The 20,482-nt window shown below is 55.6% G+C and overlaps 1 protein-coding gene and 1 pseudogene across 1 annotated transcript; both read right to left on the bottom strand.

The window, feature by feature from the left end:
- Positions 1–3,441: 3,441 nt before the first annotated feature.
- LOC145714454 (uncharacterized) lies at positions 3,442–6,844 on the bottom strand. Its single transcript, XM_081793959.1, is given in 3 exon segments — positions 3,442–6,076; positions 6,078–6,646; positions 6,796–6,844. Coding segments are annotated over 3 exon segments (924 nt in total). The 3' UTR covers positions 3,442–5,770.
- A 795-nt stretch (positions 6,845–7,639) lies between these two features.
- On the bottom strand, positions 7,640–10,767 carry LOC145714326 (melanoma-associated antigen 8-like; annotated as a pseudogene).
- Positions 10,768–20,482: the final 9,715 nt, after the last annotated feature.

Genomic DNA, 20,482 nt, shown 5'->3' with positions numbered 1-20,482 from the left:
CAGTTTGTAGGCCCCCTTTTATTCCTACCCCCTCTGCACACTTTCTGCTTAGCTGTCTAACAACTGTTCCTACTGGTGAGCTGGTCCTCCTCAGATAGTCCCAACAAAGAGTCCCGTTTTCTTACCCCCATGTCAAGTTGTCTTCAGAGTAGCGTTTCAGTTTGTGTCCCCCCTTTTATTCTCTCTCCCCCACTTCCCGCTTTGGTCTCTTCCACCTATTCCTGCTGGTTAGTTGGTCTTGCTCAGATAGGGCCCAACAAAGAGTCCTCTTTACTTGCCCCCTAGGTCAAGTTGTCCCCAGAGTAAAGTCTTAGTTGTTAGCCCCCCCCCCCCTTTATTCCTGGGCCAACAGTTCTTGCTGGTTAGTTGGTCCTACTCAGGTAGGCCACAACAATCAGTCCTATTTTCATGTCCTTATGTCACGTTGTCCTCAAAGTAGGGTTTCTGCCGGTAGCCCCCTTTTTATTCCTGCCACCCCCTTACACACACTTCCTCATTTCTTCTCTCGTAATGGTTCCTGCTGGTGAGTTGGTCCTGCTCATGTCGGCCCGAAACAAGAGTCCTGTTTTCTTGCCCCCTAGGTCAATTTGTCCTCAGAGTAGGGTCTCAGTTGGTTGCCTCCCTTTTTCTCCTGCCTCCCCACATGCTGCTTTGGTCTCTCACAACTGCTACTATTGGTTCATTGGTCCTGCTAAGATAGGCCCCAACAAAGAGTCCTGTTTTCATGCCCCCAGATCAAGTTATCCTCAGAGCAGGGTCTCAGTTGGGAGGCCCTCTTCTATACCTGCCCTCCCCACTTCCTGGTCTCTTCCAACTGCTCCTGCCGGTTAGTTGTTCCTGGTCAGATAAGCCCCAACAAAGAGTTCTGTTTTCTTGCTCCAGGTCAAATGGTCCTCAGAGTAGGGTCTCAGTTGGTAGCCCCACTTTTATTGATGCCTCCCCTCACTTCCAGCTTTGATCTGCTCCAAAGGTTCCTGCTGGTTAGTTGGTCCTGTTCAGATAGACTCCAACAAAGAGTCTTGTTTTCTTGCCCCCATGTCAGTTTGTCCTCAGAGTAGGGTTTCAGCTGGTAGCCCCTTTTTATTCCTGCACCCCCCTCACACACTTCCAGCTTTGGTCTCTTCCAACTGTTCCTGCTGGTTAGTTGGTCCTGCTCACATAGGCCCAAAAAAGAGTCCTGTTTTTTTCCCACTAGGTCAAGTTGATCTCACAGTAGGACCTCAGTTGGTAGACCCCCTTTTATTGCTTCCACCAAACACTTGCCGCATTGGTCTGTTCCAACTGTATCTGCTAGTTAGTTGGTTCTTCTCAGATGGGCCGCAACAAAGAGTCCATTTCTCAAGACCCCTAGGTGAAGTTATCCTCAGAGTATGGTCTCAGTTGGTTGTACCCCTTCTATTCCTGCCTCCCCCCTCTGCCTGCTTTGGTATGTTCCAACTGTATCTGCTGGTTAGTTGGTTGTCTTCAGATAGGCGCCAAGAAAATGTCCTATTTTCTTGCCCTCTAGGTCAAGTTTTCTGCAGAGTAGGGTCTCAGTTTGTAGCTTCCCCATTTATTCCTGCCCCCCCACCCCCACCCCCGCTTCCTCCTTTGGTTTAATCCAGTTTTTCCTGCTGGTTGGTTACTCCTGCTCAGATAGGCCCCCCAAAAGAGTCCTGTTTTCTTCTTGCCCCAGGTCAAGTTCCCCTCCGAGTAGGGTTTCAGTTTGTGCCCCCCCCCCATTGTTTTCTCCCCCCATGCTTCCCGCTTTGGTCTCTTCCAGCTGGTCCTGCTGGTTAGTTGGTCCTGCTCAGGTAGGTCCCAACAAAGAGCCCTGTTTCTTGCCCCCAATGTCAACTTGTCTGAAGAACAGGTTCTCAGTTGGCAGCCTCCCTTTTTTCCTGCCCCCCAATCCTTCTTTGGTCTCTTCCAGCTGTTCCTGTTAGTTAGTTGGTCCTACTCAGATAGGCCGGAACCAATAGTCCTGTTTTCTTGTCCCCTATATCAAGTTGTCTTCAGAGTAGGGTCTCAGTCGGTGGCCCCCCTTTTATTCCTGCCCCTGCAATTCACACTTTGGCCTCTTCCAACTGTTCCTGTTAGTGAGTTGGTCCTGCTCAGATAGGCCCCAACAAAGAGCCCTGTTTTCTTGGCCCCAGGTTACATGGTCCTCAGAGTAGGGCCTTAGTTGGTAGCCCCACTTTAACGCTGCCACCCTGCTTCAAGCTTCTGTCTTCTCCAACTGTTCCTGCTGATTAGTTGGGCCTTGTTAGATAGGCCACAGCAAAGAGTCCTGTTTCCTTGCCCCCTAGGTCTAGTTGTCCTCAGAGCATGGTCTCAGTTGGTAGCCTCCCCTTTTATTCCTAACCCTTCTGCACATGTTCTGCTTGGCTGTCTAACAACTGTTCCTACTGGTGAGCTGGCCCTCCTCAGATAGTCCCAACAAAGAGTCCTGTTTTCTTGATCAAGATCTGTTTTTCCAGATCAAGATGTCCTCAGAGTAGTGTTTCAGTTTGTAGCCCCCCTTTTATTCTCTCTCCCCCACTTCCCACTTTGATCTCTTCCAACTATTCCTGCTGGTTACTTGGTCTTGCTCAGATAGGGCCCAACAAAGAGTCCTCTTTACTTGCCCCCTAGGTCAAGTTGTCCCCAGAGTAAGGTCTTAGTTGTTAGCCCCCTTTTATTCCCGCGCCCCCTACTTCCTGCTTTGGTCTCTTCCAACAGTTCCTGCTGCTTAGTTGGTCCTGCTCAGATAGGCCCCAAAGAAGAGTCCTGTTTTCTTACTCCCTAGGTCGAGTTGTCCTCAGAGTAGGGTCTCAGTTGGTAGCCCTACTTTTATTCCCGCACCCCCCACATTTCCTGCATGGGTCTCTTCCAAATGGTCCTGCTGCTTAGGTGGTCCTGCTCACATAGGCCCCAACTTAGAGTCCTGATTTCTTGTCCCATAGGTCAAGTTGTCCTCAGAGTCGGGTCTCAGCTTTTAGCCCCCCTGTTATAACTGCCCCACCCCCACTTCCCGCTTGCTCTCTTCCAACTGTTCCTGCTGGTTAGCTGGTCCTGCTTAGATAGGCCCCAACCAAGAGTCCTGTTTTCTTGCCCCAGGACAAGTTGTCCTCAGAGTAAGTTCTCAGTTGGTAGTCCCCCTTTTATTCCTGCCCCTCCCTCACTTCTCGCTTTGGTCTCTTCCAACTGCTCCTGCTGGTTAGTTGTTCCTGGTCAGGTAGGCCCCCAACAAAGAGTCCTGTTTCCTTGCCTCCTGAGTCAAGTTGTCCTCAGAGTCGGGTCTCAGTTGGTTGCTCCCCTTTTATTCCCACCCCCCACACACTTCCCTATTTGGTCTCTTCTAACTGTTCCTTCTAGTTAGTTGGTCCTGCTCACCTATGTCCCAACACAGAGTCCTGTTTTCTTGCCCCCTAGGTTAAGTTGCCCTCAGAGTAGGGTCTCAGTTGGTAGCCCCCCCCCACCCATTCCTGCCCCCCGCCCCGCACTTCCTGCTTTGGTCTCGTCCAATTGTTCCTGCTGATGAGTACATCCTGCTCAGATAGGCCCCAACACAGAGTCCTGTTTTTTTGCCCCCAAGTCAAGTTGTCCTCAGAGTAGAGTTGCAGGCAGTAGCCCTGCCTTTATTCCTGCACATCCCAACTTCCCGCTTATGTCTGCTCCAAATGTCCCTGCTGGATCCTTGCTCTGCTTAGGCCCCAACGAAAAGTCCTATTTTCTTGCTGCCTAGATGAAGCTGTCCCCAAGGTAGGGTCTCACTTGGTAGGCCCCCTTTATACTCGCAGCCTCACCCCACACATTTTGCTTTGGTCTTTTCCAAGTATTCCTGCTTGTTAGTTGGTTCTGCTCAGATAGGCCCCAACAAAAAGTCCTATATTCTTGCTCCCTGGTCAAGGAGTCCTCAGAGTAGGGTTTCAGAGGGTACCCCTCTTTTATTCCTGCCTCCTCACTTCCCACTTTGGTCTCTTCCAAATGTGCCTGCCGGTTAATTGTTCCTGCTCAGACAGGGCAAACAAAGAGTTATGTTTTCATGCCCCCTAGGTCAAGTTATCCTCAGAGTAGTGTCTGAGTTTGTACCCTCCTTTTATTCTTGTCCTCCCCCAATTCCCACTTTGATCTCTTCCAACAGTTCCTTCTGGTTAAGTGGACCTGCTCTGATAGGCCCCGACAAAGACTGATTTTCTTCCCCCAGGTCAATTTGTCCTCAGAGTTGGTTTTCAGTTTGTAGCCCCACTTTCATTCCTGCCACCCCCCAACACACACACACACACACACACACACACACACACACACACACTCACTTCCTGCTTTGGTCTCCTCCAAATGTTCCTGATGAGTTGGTTCTGCTCAGATAGGCACCACCAAGAGTCCTGTTTTCCTGCCCCCTATGTCAAATTGTCCTCAGAGTAGTGTCTCACTTGGTAGCACCCCTTTTATTCCTGCCCCTCCCCACTTCCCGCTTTGGTCTCTTGCAACTGTTCCTGCTGGTTAGTTGGTCCTGCTCAGATAGGCCCCAGCAAAGAGTCCTGTTGACTTGCCCCCAGGTCAAGGTGTCCTCAGAGTAGGGTCTCAGTTGGTAGGCCCCCTTTATTGCTTCCACTTGCTGCTTTGGTCTCTTCCAACTGTTCCTTTTGCTTAGATGGTCCGGCTCAGATAGCCCCCAAGAAAGAGTCCTATTTTCTTGCCCCAGGTCAAGGTGTCTTCAAAGTAGGGTTTCAGTGTTTAGTCCCCCTTTGTTCCCTTCCCCCTCTTCCCGCTGTGGTCTCCTCCAACTGTTCCTACTTCTTAGTTGGTCCTGCTCAGATAGACACGCACCAGTAGTCCTGGTTTCTTGCCACCGGGTCAAATTGTGTTCAGGATAGGGTCTCAGATGGTTGCCTTCCCTTTTATTCGTTTCCCCCACTTCCTGCATTGGTCTCTTCAAAATGTTAATGCTGGTTAGTTGCTCCGGCACAGATAGGCCCCAACAAAGAGTCCTTTTTTCTTGCCCCCAGGTTAAGTTCTACTCAGAGAATGGTTTCAGGTGGTTGCCCCCCTTTTATTCCTGCTGCCCCCCGCACAGTTCCTGCTTTGGTCTCTTCCTACTGGTCCTGCTGATTAGGTGTTCCTGCTCAGATAGGCCCCAACAAAGAGTCCTGTTCTCTTGCCCCCAGTTCAAGTTGCCCTCAGAGTAGTTTCTCAGTTGGTAGCCCCCCGTTTATTCCTACCCCCAACAAAGTTCCGCCTCGGTCTCTTCCACCTGCTCCTGCCGGTTAGTTGGTCCTCTTCAAATAGGCCACAACAATGAGTCCTTTTATCTTTCCCCCAGGTCAAGTGGTCCTCAGAGTAGGGTTCCAGTTGGTAGCCCCCGTTTTACTCCAGCCACCCCTCCCCAGCACACACTCCCATCTTTGGTCTCCACCAAATATTCCTGCTGGTTAGTTGGTCCTGCGCATTGAGGCCCGAGCAAAGAGTCCTGTTTTCTTGTCCTCTAGATCAAGTGGTCCTCAGAGTAGGATCCCAGTTGGTAGCCCCCCCACCCACTTTCTGCTTTGGTCTTTTCCAACTGTTCCATCTGGTTAGTTGGTCCTGCTCAGATAAGCCCCAAAAGAAAGTCCTGTTTTCTTGCCCCCAAGTCACGTTGTCCTCAGAGTTGGTTTTCAGTTGTTAGCTCCCCTTTTATTCATGGTGGCCACACACTTCCCACTTTGGTCTCTTCCAACTGATCCTGCTGGTTAGTTGGTGCTGCTCACGTATGCCCTGATAACGCGTCCTGATTTCTTGCCCCTAGGTCACGTTGTCATCAGAGTAGGTCTCAGTTGGTAGCCCGCACATTCCACACCTCCTCCTCAGGGGCACAGTTGTTCTCCAGGAGGACCACCCCCAAGACCAGCACCAGGAGGCTGGCCGTGGGCATGCCCTGCCTACTGCTTAGCATCCCATCACATATCAGGCCAAGGATGGTGACCAGGAAGAAGGAGTGGTCTCTGGGGTCCACTTCCCTCACGTCAACACCAAAGACTAGCTGCAGATACTCGCAGGCTTGGTGGAAGATCACGGAGACGTGGTCCTGGTCATCTGGGCTGACCGCCGCCAGCATCTCCGCCTGTGTGGTCGGTCGGCTGCTGAGTGCGATACCTGAGGAGCAGGAATGCCACCAGGTCAGCCAGCTTCAGGCTAAATGCGTCTGGGAGCGAGGGCTGGGCTCCTCCTGGGTCCCCTCTGCTGCCGGACCCCTCCTCATCGGGGCTGCTGGGGTCCTCATCGGACTGGCTCCACGGAGCACCTGCCATGTCAGCGGGGGAGGGGCAGGCACTCGGAAGGCTCAGACTGACTCTGTTGAGGGGCCCAGGCTCCCTCTGTCCTCCTTCTGCATCCTCGCCAAGAATGGCCGCAGGACCCAGGCCCTGCCCTCTGCCCACTTGAGGTGTCCCAGCCGCCTCCCCCCGCCCACACACACACACACACACCCCGTCCCGTGGCTGTGAGACTCCGCTGTGGAAGTCCGGCCCGACTTGTCCACCCAAATGCCCATCCTGCCCATGGCCCTTCACAGAAGGACGCGGGTGCCCGAACTCTGGCAGGTTCCTTCTGTGTGTCCTAGGGACCTGAGTCCTTCGGTCCTCCCCCCCATGTCCCCACCTGGACTCCCTAGCCCGGCCCGTGCCCCTGCCCTTTCTGACCTGGGATCCTGTCCCTCACCCCAAGGTCCTCAGCTCCCTCAAACCCCCGAGGTACAGTTGAGTGGACGCAGCCTGCGGCTGCCCTCTCCAGAAACCCCGGGGCCTCAGCGGGGCCTGAACGCCTCTACCCAGGGTGGGTGGGTGTAGTAGGCCCTACCGCTCTCCCTCAGGTCCAGACACCAGCTCCAGGAAGAGCCTGGGCCCATCCCTCTGGGGCCCCGAGTCTACCACCCTTAGCCCCGCTGGGAGAAGGGCTCCGCCTGACCACCCTGCCGGGGTCTCTCGGGCTGCCGGCTGGACTGACCTGGATTCCGGGATGGGGGGCCGGCCGTGCTCCCTCACATGTCGACGTGCACGCCTTGCTGCCCGGCCGGGCCCCTTCTCTCTGCCGGCCCGAACCAGGCATCCCAGACCGAGGCCCCCACCTCTGTCACCATCCTTTCCGGGATCCTCACCTTGACTCTGACCGGCTCGGGCCGTGCCCCCGCCCTCTGCACAGCTGAGTCTGTGCGCCTCAGATCCAGGCTCTCACTCCCCGACTTCCTGGAGACAGAGGCAGGGAGCCCACCGCAGCCACTGTCCCCTCCCCGCTACATTGTGATCAGCTGCCCGGAAGGCATCGCACTGAACCGAGATCCCAGGCCAGCCTGGCTCGGGCAGGGCATCTCCACTGCAGGGCTCCCCCCCTGGAGCCCCACCGCCTCAGCCTTCTTTCATTTCTTCTGCTCCTCTTAGGGGACCTTTCCCTGCCTTCCCATGGGGACCGCAGCTGCTAGATAGTCACCTATGGGCGAGACGTGTCCTGCCTCTCCTAGTGTCCTCACTGCCAACACAGGGCCCTTCCGAGAGTGAGCAGAGCTCGGCGAATGTCCGGCCACAAATGTCCCAGTGAGCTGGGGACCTCTGCTCAGATCGGGTGTCTCCTCCTTTCTTGGAGACCCAAGCAAAGGCAGGCACACATCTCTATGTCCCTTGTCCAGAATGACAGACGACAAGGGACGAGAAGCAAGAACGAACATCTTTTACTTCTCCATGTCCTGAAACCATCCGTTTACTGCCAAGGTCTTCACGTTTGCAAGACATCCCTGTCTGTGCCCAGCCCAGGCACCGCGATTCCCTTCTGGATCCCGAACGAGGACGGAAGGGTTCCCAGCTCGTTGCACCAAACGGCAAAACTCTGACTCTCGAACACCTGTGGCGTGGGTGCCACTCCCACGCTGAGCCCGAAGCTCACGAAACCTTCTATGACAAGGAACAACATCTGAAAACTTCCTCGAGGAAACAAAGATCGATTTCCGAGGCCACGTAGACAGAGAACAAGAACCCACCCAAACGTGCTCTTGGCCCCGCTTTCCCCCAAGCCGCCCTGGCCCTCCACTACTCACAACGCCCAGCGCCCGCTCTGCTCGCACTCGCAGGCGAGAAGTGGCCTGGCTTCGTGCCCCGCAGGAGAAGCTGCTCGACCCCAGGCGGGAACGGGCCCGGCTGCCCCTCGGGCTCAGGCCCGCTCTTCCTCATGGCTCACAGCCTCTTCGGACAGACACGGAGACCCCGGGCTGCCTGCTGTTGACCGCGAGGATGTGCTGCAGCACTTGCACGCCGCTGGTTTCTGCGTGGGCCCTGGGACCCCACAGGAACTCGTAGCGTGCGGGCTCGCTGCCGGGCACCTGCCGGTACTCCAGGTACCCTTCCTGCACCCAGACTTCGGTCAGCAGCTCCCTGGGCTCCCCATAGAATACGTGCTCCCTGCCGGCATACACCCCCATGACCCCCAGCGCTTCCCACACCGCCTCCTCAGGGGCACGGTCGTCCTCCAGGAGGATCACCCACAGGACCAGCACCAGGAGGCTGGTCTTGGGCATGCCGTCCCTACCACTCGGCGTCTCATCGCAGCTGAGGCCCAGGATGCTGACCAGGACGTAGGAGTGCTCGCGGGGGTCCACTTCCTTCACGTCGACTCCAAAGACCAGCTGCAGATACTCGCAGGCTCGGCGGAAGATCACGGGGAAGCGGTCCCGGTCATCTCGGCTGACCGCCGCCAGCATCTCCGCCCGTGTGGTCGGCTGCTTGGTGCGATACTTGAGGAGCAGCAGCAGCACCAGGCCAGCCACCTTCACGCGGAGCGCATCTGGGAGCGAGGCCTGGGCCCCTGCCGGGGCCCCCCAGGTGCTCGACCCCTCCTCATCGGGGCTGCTGGAGCCCTGGTGGGACTGGCTCCCCGGAGCGCCTGCCATGGCACTGGGGGAGGGGCAGGTGCTCCGAGGGCTCTGGGGAGGACTCGGGGACCGGGCAGCAGCAGATCCCTCCTCCAGGGGGACCAGAATGAGGACAGAGCAGGAGGAGGACAGGGAGCAAGAGGAGGAGGAGGAGGAGGAGGAGGAGGAGGAGGAGGGAGACGGGCCCCCCCTCTCCTCCTCCTCTGCTTTCTCCTCCTCCAACTCCACCTCCTCCTCTAACTCCACCTCCTCCTCCAACTCCTCTTCCTCCGACTCTACCTCCTCCACCTCCAACTCCACCTCCGACTCCACCTCCAACTCCTCCTCCTCCAACTCCTCTTCCTCCGACTCCACGTCCTCCACCTCCACCTCCACCTCCACCTCCACTTCTTCCACCTCCTCCTCCTCCACATTCAACTCCACCTCCTCCACCTCCACCTCCAACTCCACCTCCTCCACCTCCAACTCCACCTCCTCCACCTCCTCCTCCACCTCCTCCACCTCCTCCACCTCCTCCTTCTTCAACTCCACCTCCTCCACCTCCTCCACCTCCTCCACCTCCTCCTCCACCTCCTCCACCTCCTCCTTCTTCAACTCCACCTCCTTGTCCTCAGGCTCTGGCAGCGGTGCATCCCATGGCAGCGGGACCTCTCTTGGCTCCTCCTTAAGCTTGCAGAGCGCACCCCTCTCACCCAGGGGCATGATGGTCGCGAGACCCTGAACACAGATGAGGGGTGGCTCCTCAGGGGGAGGCCCAGCCCACAGAGCCCGAGCTCCCAGGCCTGAGAGCGGGGCCGCGTGGGGGTTGGGGGCCGAGGGGTCCCCTCTGGGGTGGGATGGGCGAGCCCCCGGCCCCACGCGCGGAGCACGCACCTCGCCTGGACAACCGACTGGCACGCGGCCGCGCCTCCTCTGCTCTGTGACCTCGGGACTCCTGCCTCAGACCAAGGCCTCAACTCCAGAGCTCTCCGAGCCCCTGGAAGACGGAGGGAGGGAGGGAGGGAGGGAGGGACAGAGGGGGCGCCTCAGGGTCTCAGGGTGGGTGCAGACCGCGTGCACCGCCCCGGGCCCCCACCCCCCACTGCGGCCAGGAGGTTCTGGCCAGGACTCTGGGCGCCCCCCCACCCCGGGAGCCCCCACCCCATCCAGCCTGGACCTGCCCCTTCTGGGCCTCCGCTGACAGCCAGAGCGGACCCGAGCGGCAGGGCAGGCCTCCTGGGCCCTACGTAGGTGTCCTGGGCTGGGAGGCAGCGCCTCCTCTCTCCCCTGCACCCCGGCCAGGGCCCGGGATCCTGCCTCGGCTGACCGGGGTCCAGCCCCGCACACCAAGGCCCTCCCCTCGCCCAGACCCACCGCGGGGGCGGCTTCCCGACGGCGGCCCCGGGGCTGGGGTCCAAGGGGCCTCCGGCCGTCCTCCCGCACGGCTCTCCCGGGGAGCCCCGGGCCCGCTGCCTCCCACCAGAGCCCTCCCGGCCCGGCGAGGTCCGGGCCAAGGCGGCTGGCGTCGCACGAGGCGACCAAGTCCGGGGAGGCCCGGGGCCGATGGCAGGGGCTCACATGGGTTCCTTGGGGTCCCTCAGCCCTGTCCTCTCGTCCCCATCCGGACTCCCTGGGAGGCCTGGGCCTCGGGCTCTGCCGCCTGACGCCGGCTCCTCGCGCGCAACCAGCTCTCGGTCGGGCTGGGACCCAGAGCCCGAGGCCGCCCACGCCTCACGCCCTGGTCACAGTCGTCGTGGCCGCGCCACCCTGCGGCCTCCACCGCCGCCCCCACCGCCGGACTCATTCCCCTCTGGGTCCCGGCTCCCTCGCTCCTCCCTCTGGGCCTCACCTCGAAGCCCACGAGGCTCGGCGCCCTTCCCGCGCCCGACGGGCTTCGAGGCGCAGGCCGGAAGACGCCGACGACGCCGAGGCCCCCTCGCCCCGCCCCGCCCCGCCCCGCCCCGCCCCGCCAGTCTCTTGAGACCCGGATGCGGAAGTCCAGACACCCCGCGGGGCCTCAGTCCCACTAGGGGCTTCCCTAGGCTGCCGCTAGGGGTCGCCTTCCGGGCCGGGGCCTCCGTTCTGGGGGCCGGAGTCCCTCCCTCGGTGCTCCCTCCGTGGCCTCCTGCACCCCGGGGATGGCCTGGGCGCGTGGCCGCTGACGAAGGGAACTCGTGCCCCTCAGACCAGGGTCCGAAGGTCTCTGGGACGCACCGCCCAGGCTCAGGGACGGGGCGCCCGCCACCTCTGGCCACCCGATGCAGGGGCTCCCCGGGCCTGCGGCACGGACTGACTTCGTAGCTCTGGGCTGGGGTGGACCTGGTCTCCTGACAGCACCTGGGCCCTCCTCCCCTCTGCCCGCCGGAGCGGCTGCTCCCGACCGACAGCGGGTCCTCGGTTCTCCCCAGCTCACCCATCCGACCCCCACTCCCCGGTCCGGGTGATCCGAGACCCGGATGCCCAAGTCCAGCCTCGCCCAGTGTCCCCATCCCTCCCGGGGGCCTGCGCGGACTGACTCTGTTGTGGGGTCCTGGCTCCTTTGCCTGCAGATCCCTCTGCTCCTCATTAGGAATCGCCCCAGGACACGGGCCCTGCCCTCTTCAGAACTGAGGTGTCCCAGTGCTCCCCCCGCCCCCTGCGCCTCCTCCGGTGTCTCTGAGACCCGGCTGCGGAAGTCTGGCCCGACTCTCCTCCGCGAGTCCCCATGCCTCCCAAGGGCCCTTCTCAGAAGGCGTGAGGTCTTGAACTTTGGGACGTCCCCTCTGTCCTGGGGACCTGAGTCCCTCAGTCCTCCCTCTGACCCCCACCTGGACACCGTGGCCCCGTCCTGTGTCCCTGCCCTTTCCTGACCTAGGATCCTGTCCCTCACCCCAAGGTCCTCAGCTTCCTCAGATCCCCGAGGCACAGTTGAGTGGACGGGGCCTGCGGCCACCCTCTACAGGTAGCCCGGCACCGCGGCCCAGGCTGATCTCCTCTCCCCGGGGCGGGATGGGCCCTGCGGATCTCCATGAAGTCCCGACACCTGCTGCAGAAGAGCCTGGGCCCGTCCCCGCTATTATTCCTGCCACCCCGCCACACACACTTCCGACTTTTCTCTCTTCCAACCGTTCCTGCCGGTTACTTGGTCCTGCTCAGATAGGCCTGAACAAAGCCTCCTGTTTTCTTGCTCCTAGGACAAGTTGTCCTCAGAGGAGTGTCTCAGTTGGTAGCCCCCCTTCTATTCCTCCCCCCTCTCTTCTTGCTTTGGTCTCTTCTAGCTGTTCTTGCTGGTTGGTTGATTCTGCTCTGACAGGGCCCCAACAAAGTGTTCTATTTTCTTGACCCCATGTCAAGTTGTCCTCAGAGTATTGTTGCAGTTGGTAGCCCCCACCCCCCCCCCGTTTATTCCTGCTGCACCGCCCCCCCCCCCCCCCACAGTTCTTGCTTTGGTCTCTTCCAACTGTAATCACTGGTTTGTTGGTCATGCTCAGATATGTCCCAACAAAGAGTTCTGTTGGCTTGTCCCCAACACAAGTTGTCCTCAGAGTAGGGACTCAGTTGGCAGCCCCCCTTTTACTCCTGCTCCCTCCCACTTACCGGTTTGGTCTCTTCCAACGATTCCTGATGTGTAGTTGGTCCTGCTCAACAGGCCCCTATAAAGAGTCCTGTTTTCTTGCCCCCTGGGTCAAGTAGTGTTCCGAGTAGGGTCTCAGTTACTAGGCCCCTTTCATTCCTACTCACCACACTTCCTGCTTTGGTCTCTTCCAACTCTTCCTGCTGGTTAGATGGTCCTACTCATACTGGCTCCAAAAGAGTCTTAATTTACTTGCCCGCTTTGTCAAGTTGTTCTCAGAGTATGGTCTCAGCTGGTAGCCCCCCTTTTATTCCTGCCCCCCAGTTCCTGCTTTGGCCTCTTCCAACTGTTCCCACTGGTTAGTTGGTCCTACTCAGATTGGCCCCCAAAGAGTCCTATTATCTTGCCGCCAGGTTAAGTTGTCCTCAGAATTGGGTCCCATTTGGCAGCCCCCCTCTTATCCCCCCCCCATTCCCGCTTGGTTCTCTTCCAAAGGCTCCTGCTGGTTATTTGCTCCTGCTCAGATAGGACCGAACAGTCTTGTTTTCTTACCATCTAGATCAAGTTGTCCCCAGAGTAGGGTCTTACTTGGTAGCCCCCCCTTTATTTTCCTGCCCTCCCACACTGTCTACTTTGGTCTCTTCCAACGGTTCCTGCTTGTTACTTGGTCCTGCTCAGATAGGGCCCAACAAAGAGTCCTATTTTCTTTCGCCCAGGTCAAGTGGTCATCAGAGTAGGGACTCAGTTTGTGCCCCCCTCTTTTATTCCTATTGCCCACCCCACAATTCCTGCTTCGGTCTTTTCAACCTGTTCCTGCTGGTTAATTGGTCCTGCTCAGATAGGCCCCAACTACGAGTCCTATTTTTATTCCACTAGGTCAAGTTGACCTCAGAGTAGGATTTCAGGTGGTAGCCTAACCCCTTTTATTCCTGCCTCCCCCTTCCTGCTTTGGTCTCTTCCAACTGTTCCTATAGGTTAGTTTGTCCTGCTTGTATATGTCTCAACAAAGAATCCTATTTTCCTGCCCCTAGGACAAGTTGTCCTCATAGTTGTGTTTAATTTGACACCCCCCTTTTGTACCTGCTGACCACCCCCCCCCACACACACACACACTTCCTGGTTTGGTCTCTTTCAACCACTCCTGCTGGTTAGTTGGTCCTGTTCAGATAAGGCCCAACAAATATTCCTGTTTCCTTGGCCCAGGTCAAGTTGTCCTCAGAGTTGGGTTTAAGTTTGTAGCCCCCCTTTTATTGCTCCCCCCCCCACACTTCTCACTTTGGTCTCTTTCATCTCTTCCTGCTGGTTAGTTGGCCCTGCTCAGATAGGCTGCACCATGATTCCTGTTTTCTTTCCCCTAGGTCAAGTTGTCTCCAGAGTGGGGTCTTAGTTGGTAGCCCCCTTTTATTCCTGATCCACCCAGTTCCTGCTTTGGTATCTTCCAAGTGTTCCTGCTGGTTAATTGTTCCTTCTCAAGTAGGCTGCAAGAAAGAGTCCTAGTTTCATGCCCCTAGGTCACGTTGTTCTCAGCGTCTGGTTTAATTTGGTAGTTCCCTTTATATTCCTGCCACTCCTCCAAACACACTTCCTGATTTGGTCTCTTCCAACTGTTCCTGCTGGTTAGTTGGTCCGGCTCACATGGGCACGAACCAAGAGTCCTGTTTTCTTGCCCCCGAGGTCACGTTGTCCTCAGAGTAGGGTGTGTGTTGGTTGCCTCCCTTTTTTCCTGCCCCCCCCCCCACACTTCCTGCTTTGGTCCATTCCAACTGCTCTATTGGTTACTTGGTCCTGCTCACATGGGCCACAAAAGGGAGTCCTGTTTTCTTGCCCCCAGGTCAAGTCATCCTCAGATTAGGGTCTCAGTTGGTAGCCCCCGTTTATACCTGCCCTGGCAAACTTCTTGCTTTGGTCTCTTCAACCACTCCTGGTGGCTAGTTGGTCCTGGTCAGATAGGCCCCAACTAAGAGCCCTGTTTACTTGCCCCAGTTCAAGTTGTCCTCAGAGTAGGGTCTTAGTTGGTAGCCCCCCTTTTACTCATGCCTCCCACACTTCCTGCTTTGGTGTCTTCCAGCTCTTCCTGCTGATTAGGTAGTACCGCTCAGATAGGCCAGAAGGAAGAGCCCTGGTTTCTTGCCCCCCAGGTCACGTTGTCCATAGAGTAGGATCTCAGTTGGTGTCCGCTTTTATTCCTGCCTCCCCAATTCCTGCTTTGATCTCGTCCAACTGTTCCTGCTCGTCAGTTGGTCCGACTCAGATAGGCCCCAATAAGAGTCATGTTTTCTTGCCTCGTCTGTCAAGTTGTCCACAGGGTAGCATCTCAATTTGTAGCCCCCCATTTGTTCCTGCCCCCCCACCTTCCTGGTTTGGACCTTCCAAATTTTCCTGCTGGTTGGGTGGTCCTGCTCAGATAGGCCACAACAAAAAGTCTTATTTTCTTGCCACCAAGTCAACTTGTCCTCAGAGTAGGATTTCAGTTTGTAGTCCCCCTTTTATTCCCCCCCCACCCCACTTCCTGCTTTGCTCTCTTCCAACTGTTCCTGCTGGTTAGTTCGTCCTTATCAGATAGGTCCCAACAAAGAGCCCTGTTTTCTTGCCCCCTAGATCAAGTTGTCCTCAGAGTACGGTCTCAGTTACTAGCCCCCCCCCTTTTATTCCTGCCCCCCACACTTCCTGCATTAGTCTCTTCCAAATGTTCCTGCTGGTTACACATCAATCTCAGATAGGCCCCCCCAAAAATGTCCTGTTTTCTGGCCCCCAGGGTCAAGCTGTCCTCAGACTATGGTCTCAGTTGGGAGCACCATTTTTATTGCTGCCCCCCCGACACTTCCCGCCTTGCACTGTTCCAACCCTTCCTGCTGGTTTAGTTGGTACTGCTCAGATAGGCCCCATCAAAGAAACCTATTTTCTGCCTCCTAGGTAAAGTTGTTTCCAGAGTAGGGTCTTAGTTGGTAGCACCCCTTTTATAGCCCCCCACCACCACTTCTCAGTTTAGTCTCTTGCAACTGTTCCTTTATCCTGCTCAGATAGGCCCCAACAAAGAGTCCTATTTTCATGCCCCTAGGTCAAGCTGTCCTCAAAGTAGGGTTTAATTGGTAGCCCCCTTTTTATTCCTGCCACTGCGCCCCCCCCACACACACACAGTTCCTGCTTTGTTCTCTTCCAACTCTTACTACTGGTTAGTCGGTACTGCTCAGATAGGCCCCAAAATAATCGTGTCTCCTTGTCCCCAGGTCAAGTTGTTCTCAGAGTTGGGTATAAGGTGGTAGCCCCCGCTTTTATTCCTGTACCTCACACACTTCCCTTCGTGGCCTCTTCCACCTTCTCCTGTTAGTTAGTTGCTCCTGCTCAGATAGGCCCCAAGAAAAAGTCCTGTTTTCTTACCCCCAGATTAACTTGCCGTCAGAGTACTGTCTCCGTTGGTAGCCCCCTTTTTATTCCTGTCCCACAACGCTTCTTGCTCTGGTCTCTTCCAACTGTTCCTGCTGGTGAGTGCGTCTTCTCAGATAGCCCCGAAGAAAGAGTCCCGTTTCTTGCCCCCAAGGTCAAGTTGTCCTCACAGTAGGGTCTGACTTGGTTGCCCTGTTTTATGTCTGAACCCCCACACTTCTCGCTTTGGTCTCTTCCAACTCTTCCTGCTGATTAGTTGATCCTGCTCAGAGAGGCCCAGACCAAGTTTCCTGTTTGGTTGCCCCCCAGGTCCAGTTGTCCTCAGAGTAGGGTCTCAGTTGGTTGCCACCATTTTATTTCTTCCCCCCCAATTCCCACTTTGGCCTCTTCCAACTGTTCTTGTGAGTTAGTCGGTCCTGCTCAGATAGGGCCCCCAAAAGAGTCCTGATTTATTGCCCCCTAGGTCAAGTTGTCCTCAGAGTAGGATCTGAGTTGGTAGACCCCCTTTTATTCCTGCCCCCCCCCACACACACACTTCCCACATCGGTGTGCTCCAACTGTACCCGCTGGTTGGTTGGTCCTGCTCAGATAGGCCCCACCAAGAGTCCTGTTTTCTTGATCCCTAATTCAAATTGTCCCCAGGGTAGTGTCTCAGTTTGAAGCCCCCCTTTTATTCCCTCCCCCACCACTTCCCGCTTTGATCCCTACCAACTACTCCTGCTGCTTAGTTGGTACTTCTCAGATAGGCCCCAGTAAAGAGTCCTATTTTCCTGCTCCAGGTCACATTGTCCTCAGAGTAGGGTCTCAGTCCGTAGGCCCCTTTTAAGCCAACACCCCTCTTTGGTCTCTTCCAAATTCTCCTGCTGGTTAGTTGGTCCTGGTCAGATAGGCCCTAACAAAGAGTCCTGTTCTCTTGTTCCAGGTTGTCCTCAGAGGAGGGTGTAAATTGGTAGCCCCACTTTTATTGCTGTCCCCCCATTTCCCACTGTGGTCTGCTCCAACTGTTCCTGCTGGTTTGTCGGTCCTGCTTGGTCCTCAGCAAAGAGTCCTGTTCTTGCCCTCGAGGTCAAGTTTTCCCCAGAGTATGGTCTCAGTTGGTAGCCTCCCGTTTTATTCCTTCCTCCCCACACTTTCTGCTTGGGTCTCTAACAACTGTTCCTGCTGGTTAGCTGGTCCTGCTTAGATAGGCCCCGCAAAAGAGTCCTGTTTACTTGCCCCCAAGGTCATGTTGTCCTCAGAGTAGTGTGTCAGTTGGGAGCCCTCCTTTTATTAATGCCCCTCCCAACTGACACTTCCCACTTTGGTCTGTTCCAAGTGTTCCTGGCGGTGAGTTGTTCCCTTTCAGATAGGTCCCAACAAAGAGTCCTATTTTCTTGTCCCCAGGTCAAGGTGTCCTTAGAGTTGGATTTCAGTTGGTAGCCCCCCTTTTATTCCTGCACCCCACACACTTCCCTCCTTGGTCTCTTCCAACCTCTTCTGTTGGTTAGTTTGTCCTACTCATATAGGGCCCAACAAAGTGTCCTATTTTCTTGTCCCCTGGGTCAAGTTGTCCCCAGAGTAGGGTCTCATTTGTAGCGTCCTTTTCATTCCTGCCCCCCTCCAATTCCTGCTTTGATCTCTTCCAACTGTTCCTGCTGGTTAGTTGGTCCTGCTCAGATAGGCCCAAAGAATAAGTCATGTTTTCTTGCCCCCAGGTAAATTGTCCTCAGAGTTGGGTTTAAGTTCGTAGCCCACCTTGTTTCCTGCACCCCACACGCTTCCCTCCTTGGTCTCGTCCAACCACTCCTGTTGGTAAGTTTGTCCTGCTCATGTAGGGCCCAACAAAGAGTCCTATTTTCTCTCCCCTAGGTCATGTTGTCCCCAGAGTAGGTTCTCATTTGTAGCCTCCCTTTGTATTCCTGCTCCCCCCATTCCTGCTTTGTTCTCTCCCAACACTTCCTGCTGTTTAGTTGGTCCTGCTCAGATAGGCCCCAAGAATAAGTCATGTTTTCTTGCCCCAAAGTAAGTTGTCCTCAGAGTTGGGTTTAAGGTGGTAGCACCCCTTTTATTCATGCACCACACACAATTCCCTCCTTGGTTTCTTCCAAAATTCTCCTTGTGGTTACTTGGTCCTGCTCAGATACGCCCAAAGAAAGAGTCTTGTTTTCTTGCCCCCCTAGGTCAGGTTTTCCCCAGAGTAGGGTCTTACTTTGGTGCCCCCCCCCCACTTTACTCCTGCCCCCCCCCCACTTCCTGCTTTGGTCTCTTCCAACTGTTCCGGGTGGATAGTTTGTCCTGCTTAGATAGGCCCCAACAAAAAGTGCTGTTTTCCTGCCCTCAAATCAAGTTGTCCTCAGAGTATGATTTCAGTTGGGAAGTCCCCCTTTTACTACTGCCACCCCCCGACACACACGTCCTGATTTGGTGTCTTTCAACTGTTCCTACTCGTTAGATGTTCCTTCTCAGGCCCCAACAATACTCCTGTTTTCTTGCCCCGAGTTCAAGTTGTCCTCAGAGTTGAGTTTCAGTTTGTATCCCCCCTCCCATTATTCCTGTTCCCCACATACTTCCCTCTTTGATCTGTTTCAACTGTTCCTGCTGGTTAGTTGGTCTTGCTCAGAGAGGCCCCACCAAGATTCCTGTTTTGTTTTGTTTTGTTTTGTTTTGCTCCCTAGGTCAAGTTGTCCCCAGGGTAGGGTCTCAGATGGTAGCCTCCCCTTTTATTTCTGCCCGCCCACACTTTCTGGTTTGGTCTCTTCCAACTGTTCCTGCTGGTTACTTGTTCTACCTAGATAGGCCTCAACAAAAAGTCCTATTTTCCTGCGGCCTAGATCAAGTTGTCACCAGAGGAGGGTCCTAGTTGGTAGCCTCCTCTTTGATTTCTGCCCCCCACCCACACACACACTTTCTGCTTGGGTCTCTTCCAAATGTTCCTGCTTGTTAGTTGGTCTTGCTCAGATAGGCCCCAACAAAAAATCCTGTTTTTTTGCGCCCAGGACAAGTTGTCCTCTGAGTTGGGGCTCAGTTGGTAGTACCCCTTTTCTTCCAGCCCCCCACATACTTTCTGCTTTGGTCTCTTCCATCTGTTCCTGCTGGTTACTTGGTCCTGCTTATATGGCCCTCAACAAAGAGTCCTGTTTTCTTGCCTCCAGGTCAAGTTGTCCTCAGACTAGGGTTTCAGTTGGTACCCCCTTTTATTCCTGCTTTCCCCCCCCCCCCACACACACACACACTTCCTGCTTTCGACTCTTCCTACTGTTCCTCCTGGTTAGTTGGTCCTGCTCAGATAGGCCCCAACAAAGAGTCATTTTCTTGCCACCAGCTCAGATTGTCCAGAGTTGGGTTTCAACTGTTAGCCCCACTTTTTTTCCTGACCCCAACACTCTTCCAGGTTTGGTCTCTTCCAACTGTTACTGCGTGTTAGTTGGTCCTGCTCACATAGGCCCCACCAAGAGTATTGTTTGTTTTAATGCTCCCTAGGTCAAGTTGTCTCCAGAGTAGGGTCTCAGTTGTTAGCCCCCCTTTATTCCTGTCCCCACCCAATTCCAGCTTTGGTCTCTTCCAACAGTTCCTGCTGCTTAGTTGGTCCTGCTCAGATAGGCCCCATCAAAGAGTCCTATTTTCTTGTCCCCTAAGTCAAGTTGTCCTCAGAGTCGGGTCTCAGTCATAGCTCCCATCTTATTCCCCCTTCCCCCAACACACACTTCCCACTTTGGTCTCTTCTAACTGTTCCTCCTAGTTAGATGTCCTGCTCAGATAGACCCCGACAAAGAGTCCTGTTTTCTTGCCCTAGGTTTTCTTGCGTGCCCCACACTTCTGTCTTTGGTCTCTTCCCACTCTTCTTCCTGGTTAGTTAGTCCTGCTCAGATTGTGTGCAACCAAGACTCCTGTTTTCTTGCCCCCTACATCAAGTTGTCCTCAGAGTGGTGTCTCACTTGGTAGCCCATCATTACTGCCCCCACCTTCACTTCCCTTTTGGGTCTTCCAATTACTCTTGCTGGTTAGTAGGTCCTGCTGTGAGAGACCCCAACAAAATGTCCTGTTATCTTGCCCCACGGTCAAGTTCTCCTCAGCGCTTGTTCCAGTTGGTAGCCCCCTTTTATTCCTGCCCCCCTCACTTCACACTTTGTTTTCTTCCAACTGTTCCTGATGGTTAGTTGGTCCTGCTCAGATAGGCTCAAAGAATCTTGTCTTCTTGCCCCCAGGTCAAGTTTCCTCAGAGTAGGGTTTGGTTGGTAACCCCCCCGTTTCTTCCTGCCGCCTACCCCCCCCCCCGTTTCTTTCTTTGGTCTCTTCCAACTCCTCCTGCTGGTTAGTTGGGCCTGTTTTCAACAAAAAGTCCTGGTTTCTTGCCCCCGGGTCATGTTGTCCCCAGAGTAGGGCTGTGATGGAGCACGGTGTGAGCATTCGTCTTGTTCCTCAACCTCAGTTTTACCCACAACACCTCAGACACAGCGTTACCCAACGCGCCGGTGTTAGGCGTGAACAGCCGCTTCCTCCGCTGTGCTTGAGAGTCTCTTGTTGTGCTTCTCCATGTTCCTCAGCTCATCCCTCTCCAGATCACAAGGGGATTGTCTTTAGTTTCCGTTTGTTCCCTATAGAAAACCTTCTCATTGCCCAAGACCTGCTCACTTTGGGAGCACTTGAGTATGCCCTTTGCAGATCACCTCCTGCAGACACTTGGATTCAGGGTCCCTCAAGCCTACCTCTGAAGCCCTATTTCCTTTCTTCCA

Source organism: Panthera onca, chromosome X, assembly GCF_046562875.1.
Source record: "Panthera onca isolate mPanOnc1 chromosome X, mPanOnc1 haplotype 2, whole genome shotgun sequence".
Classification (NCBI taxonomy): domain Eukaryota; kingdom Metazoa; phylum Chordata; class Mammalia; order Carnivora; family Felidae; genus Panthera; species Panthera onca.
Note: the sequence above shows the minus strand (reverse complement) of the source record. Positions and strands in the feature narration are given on the sequence as shown.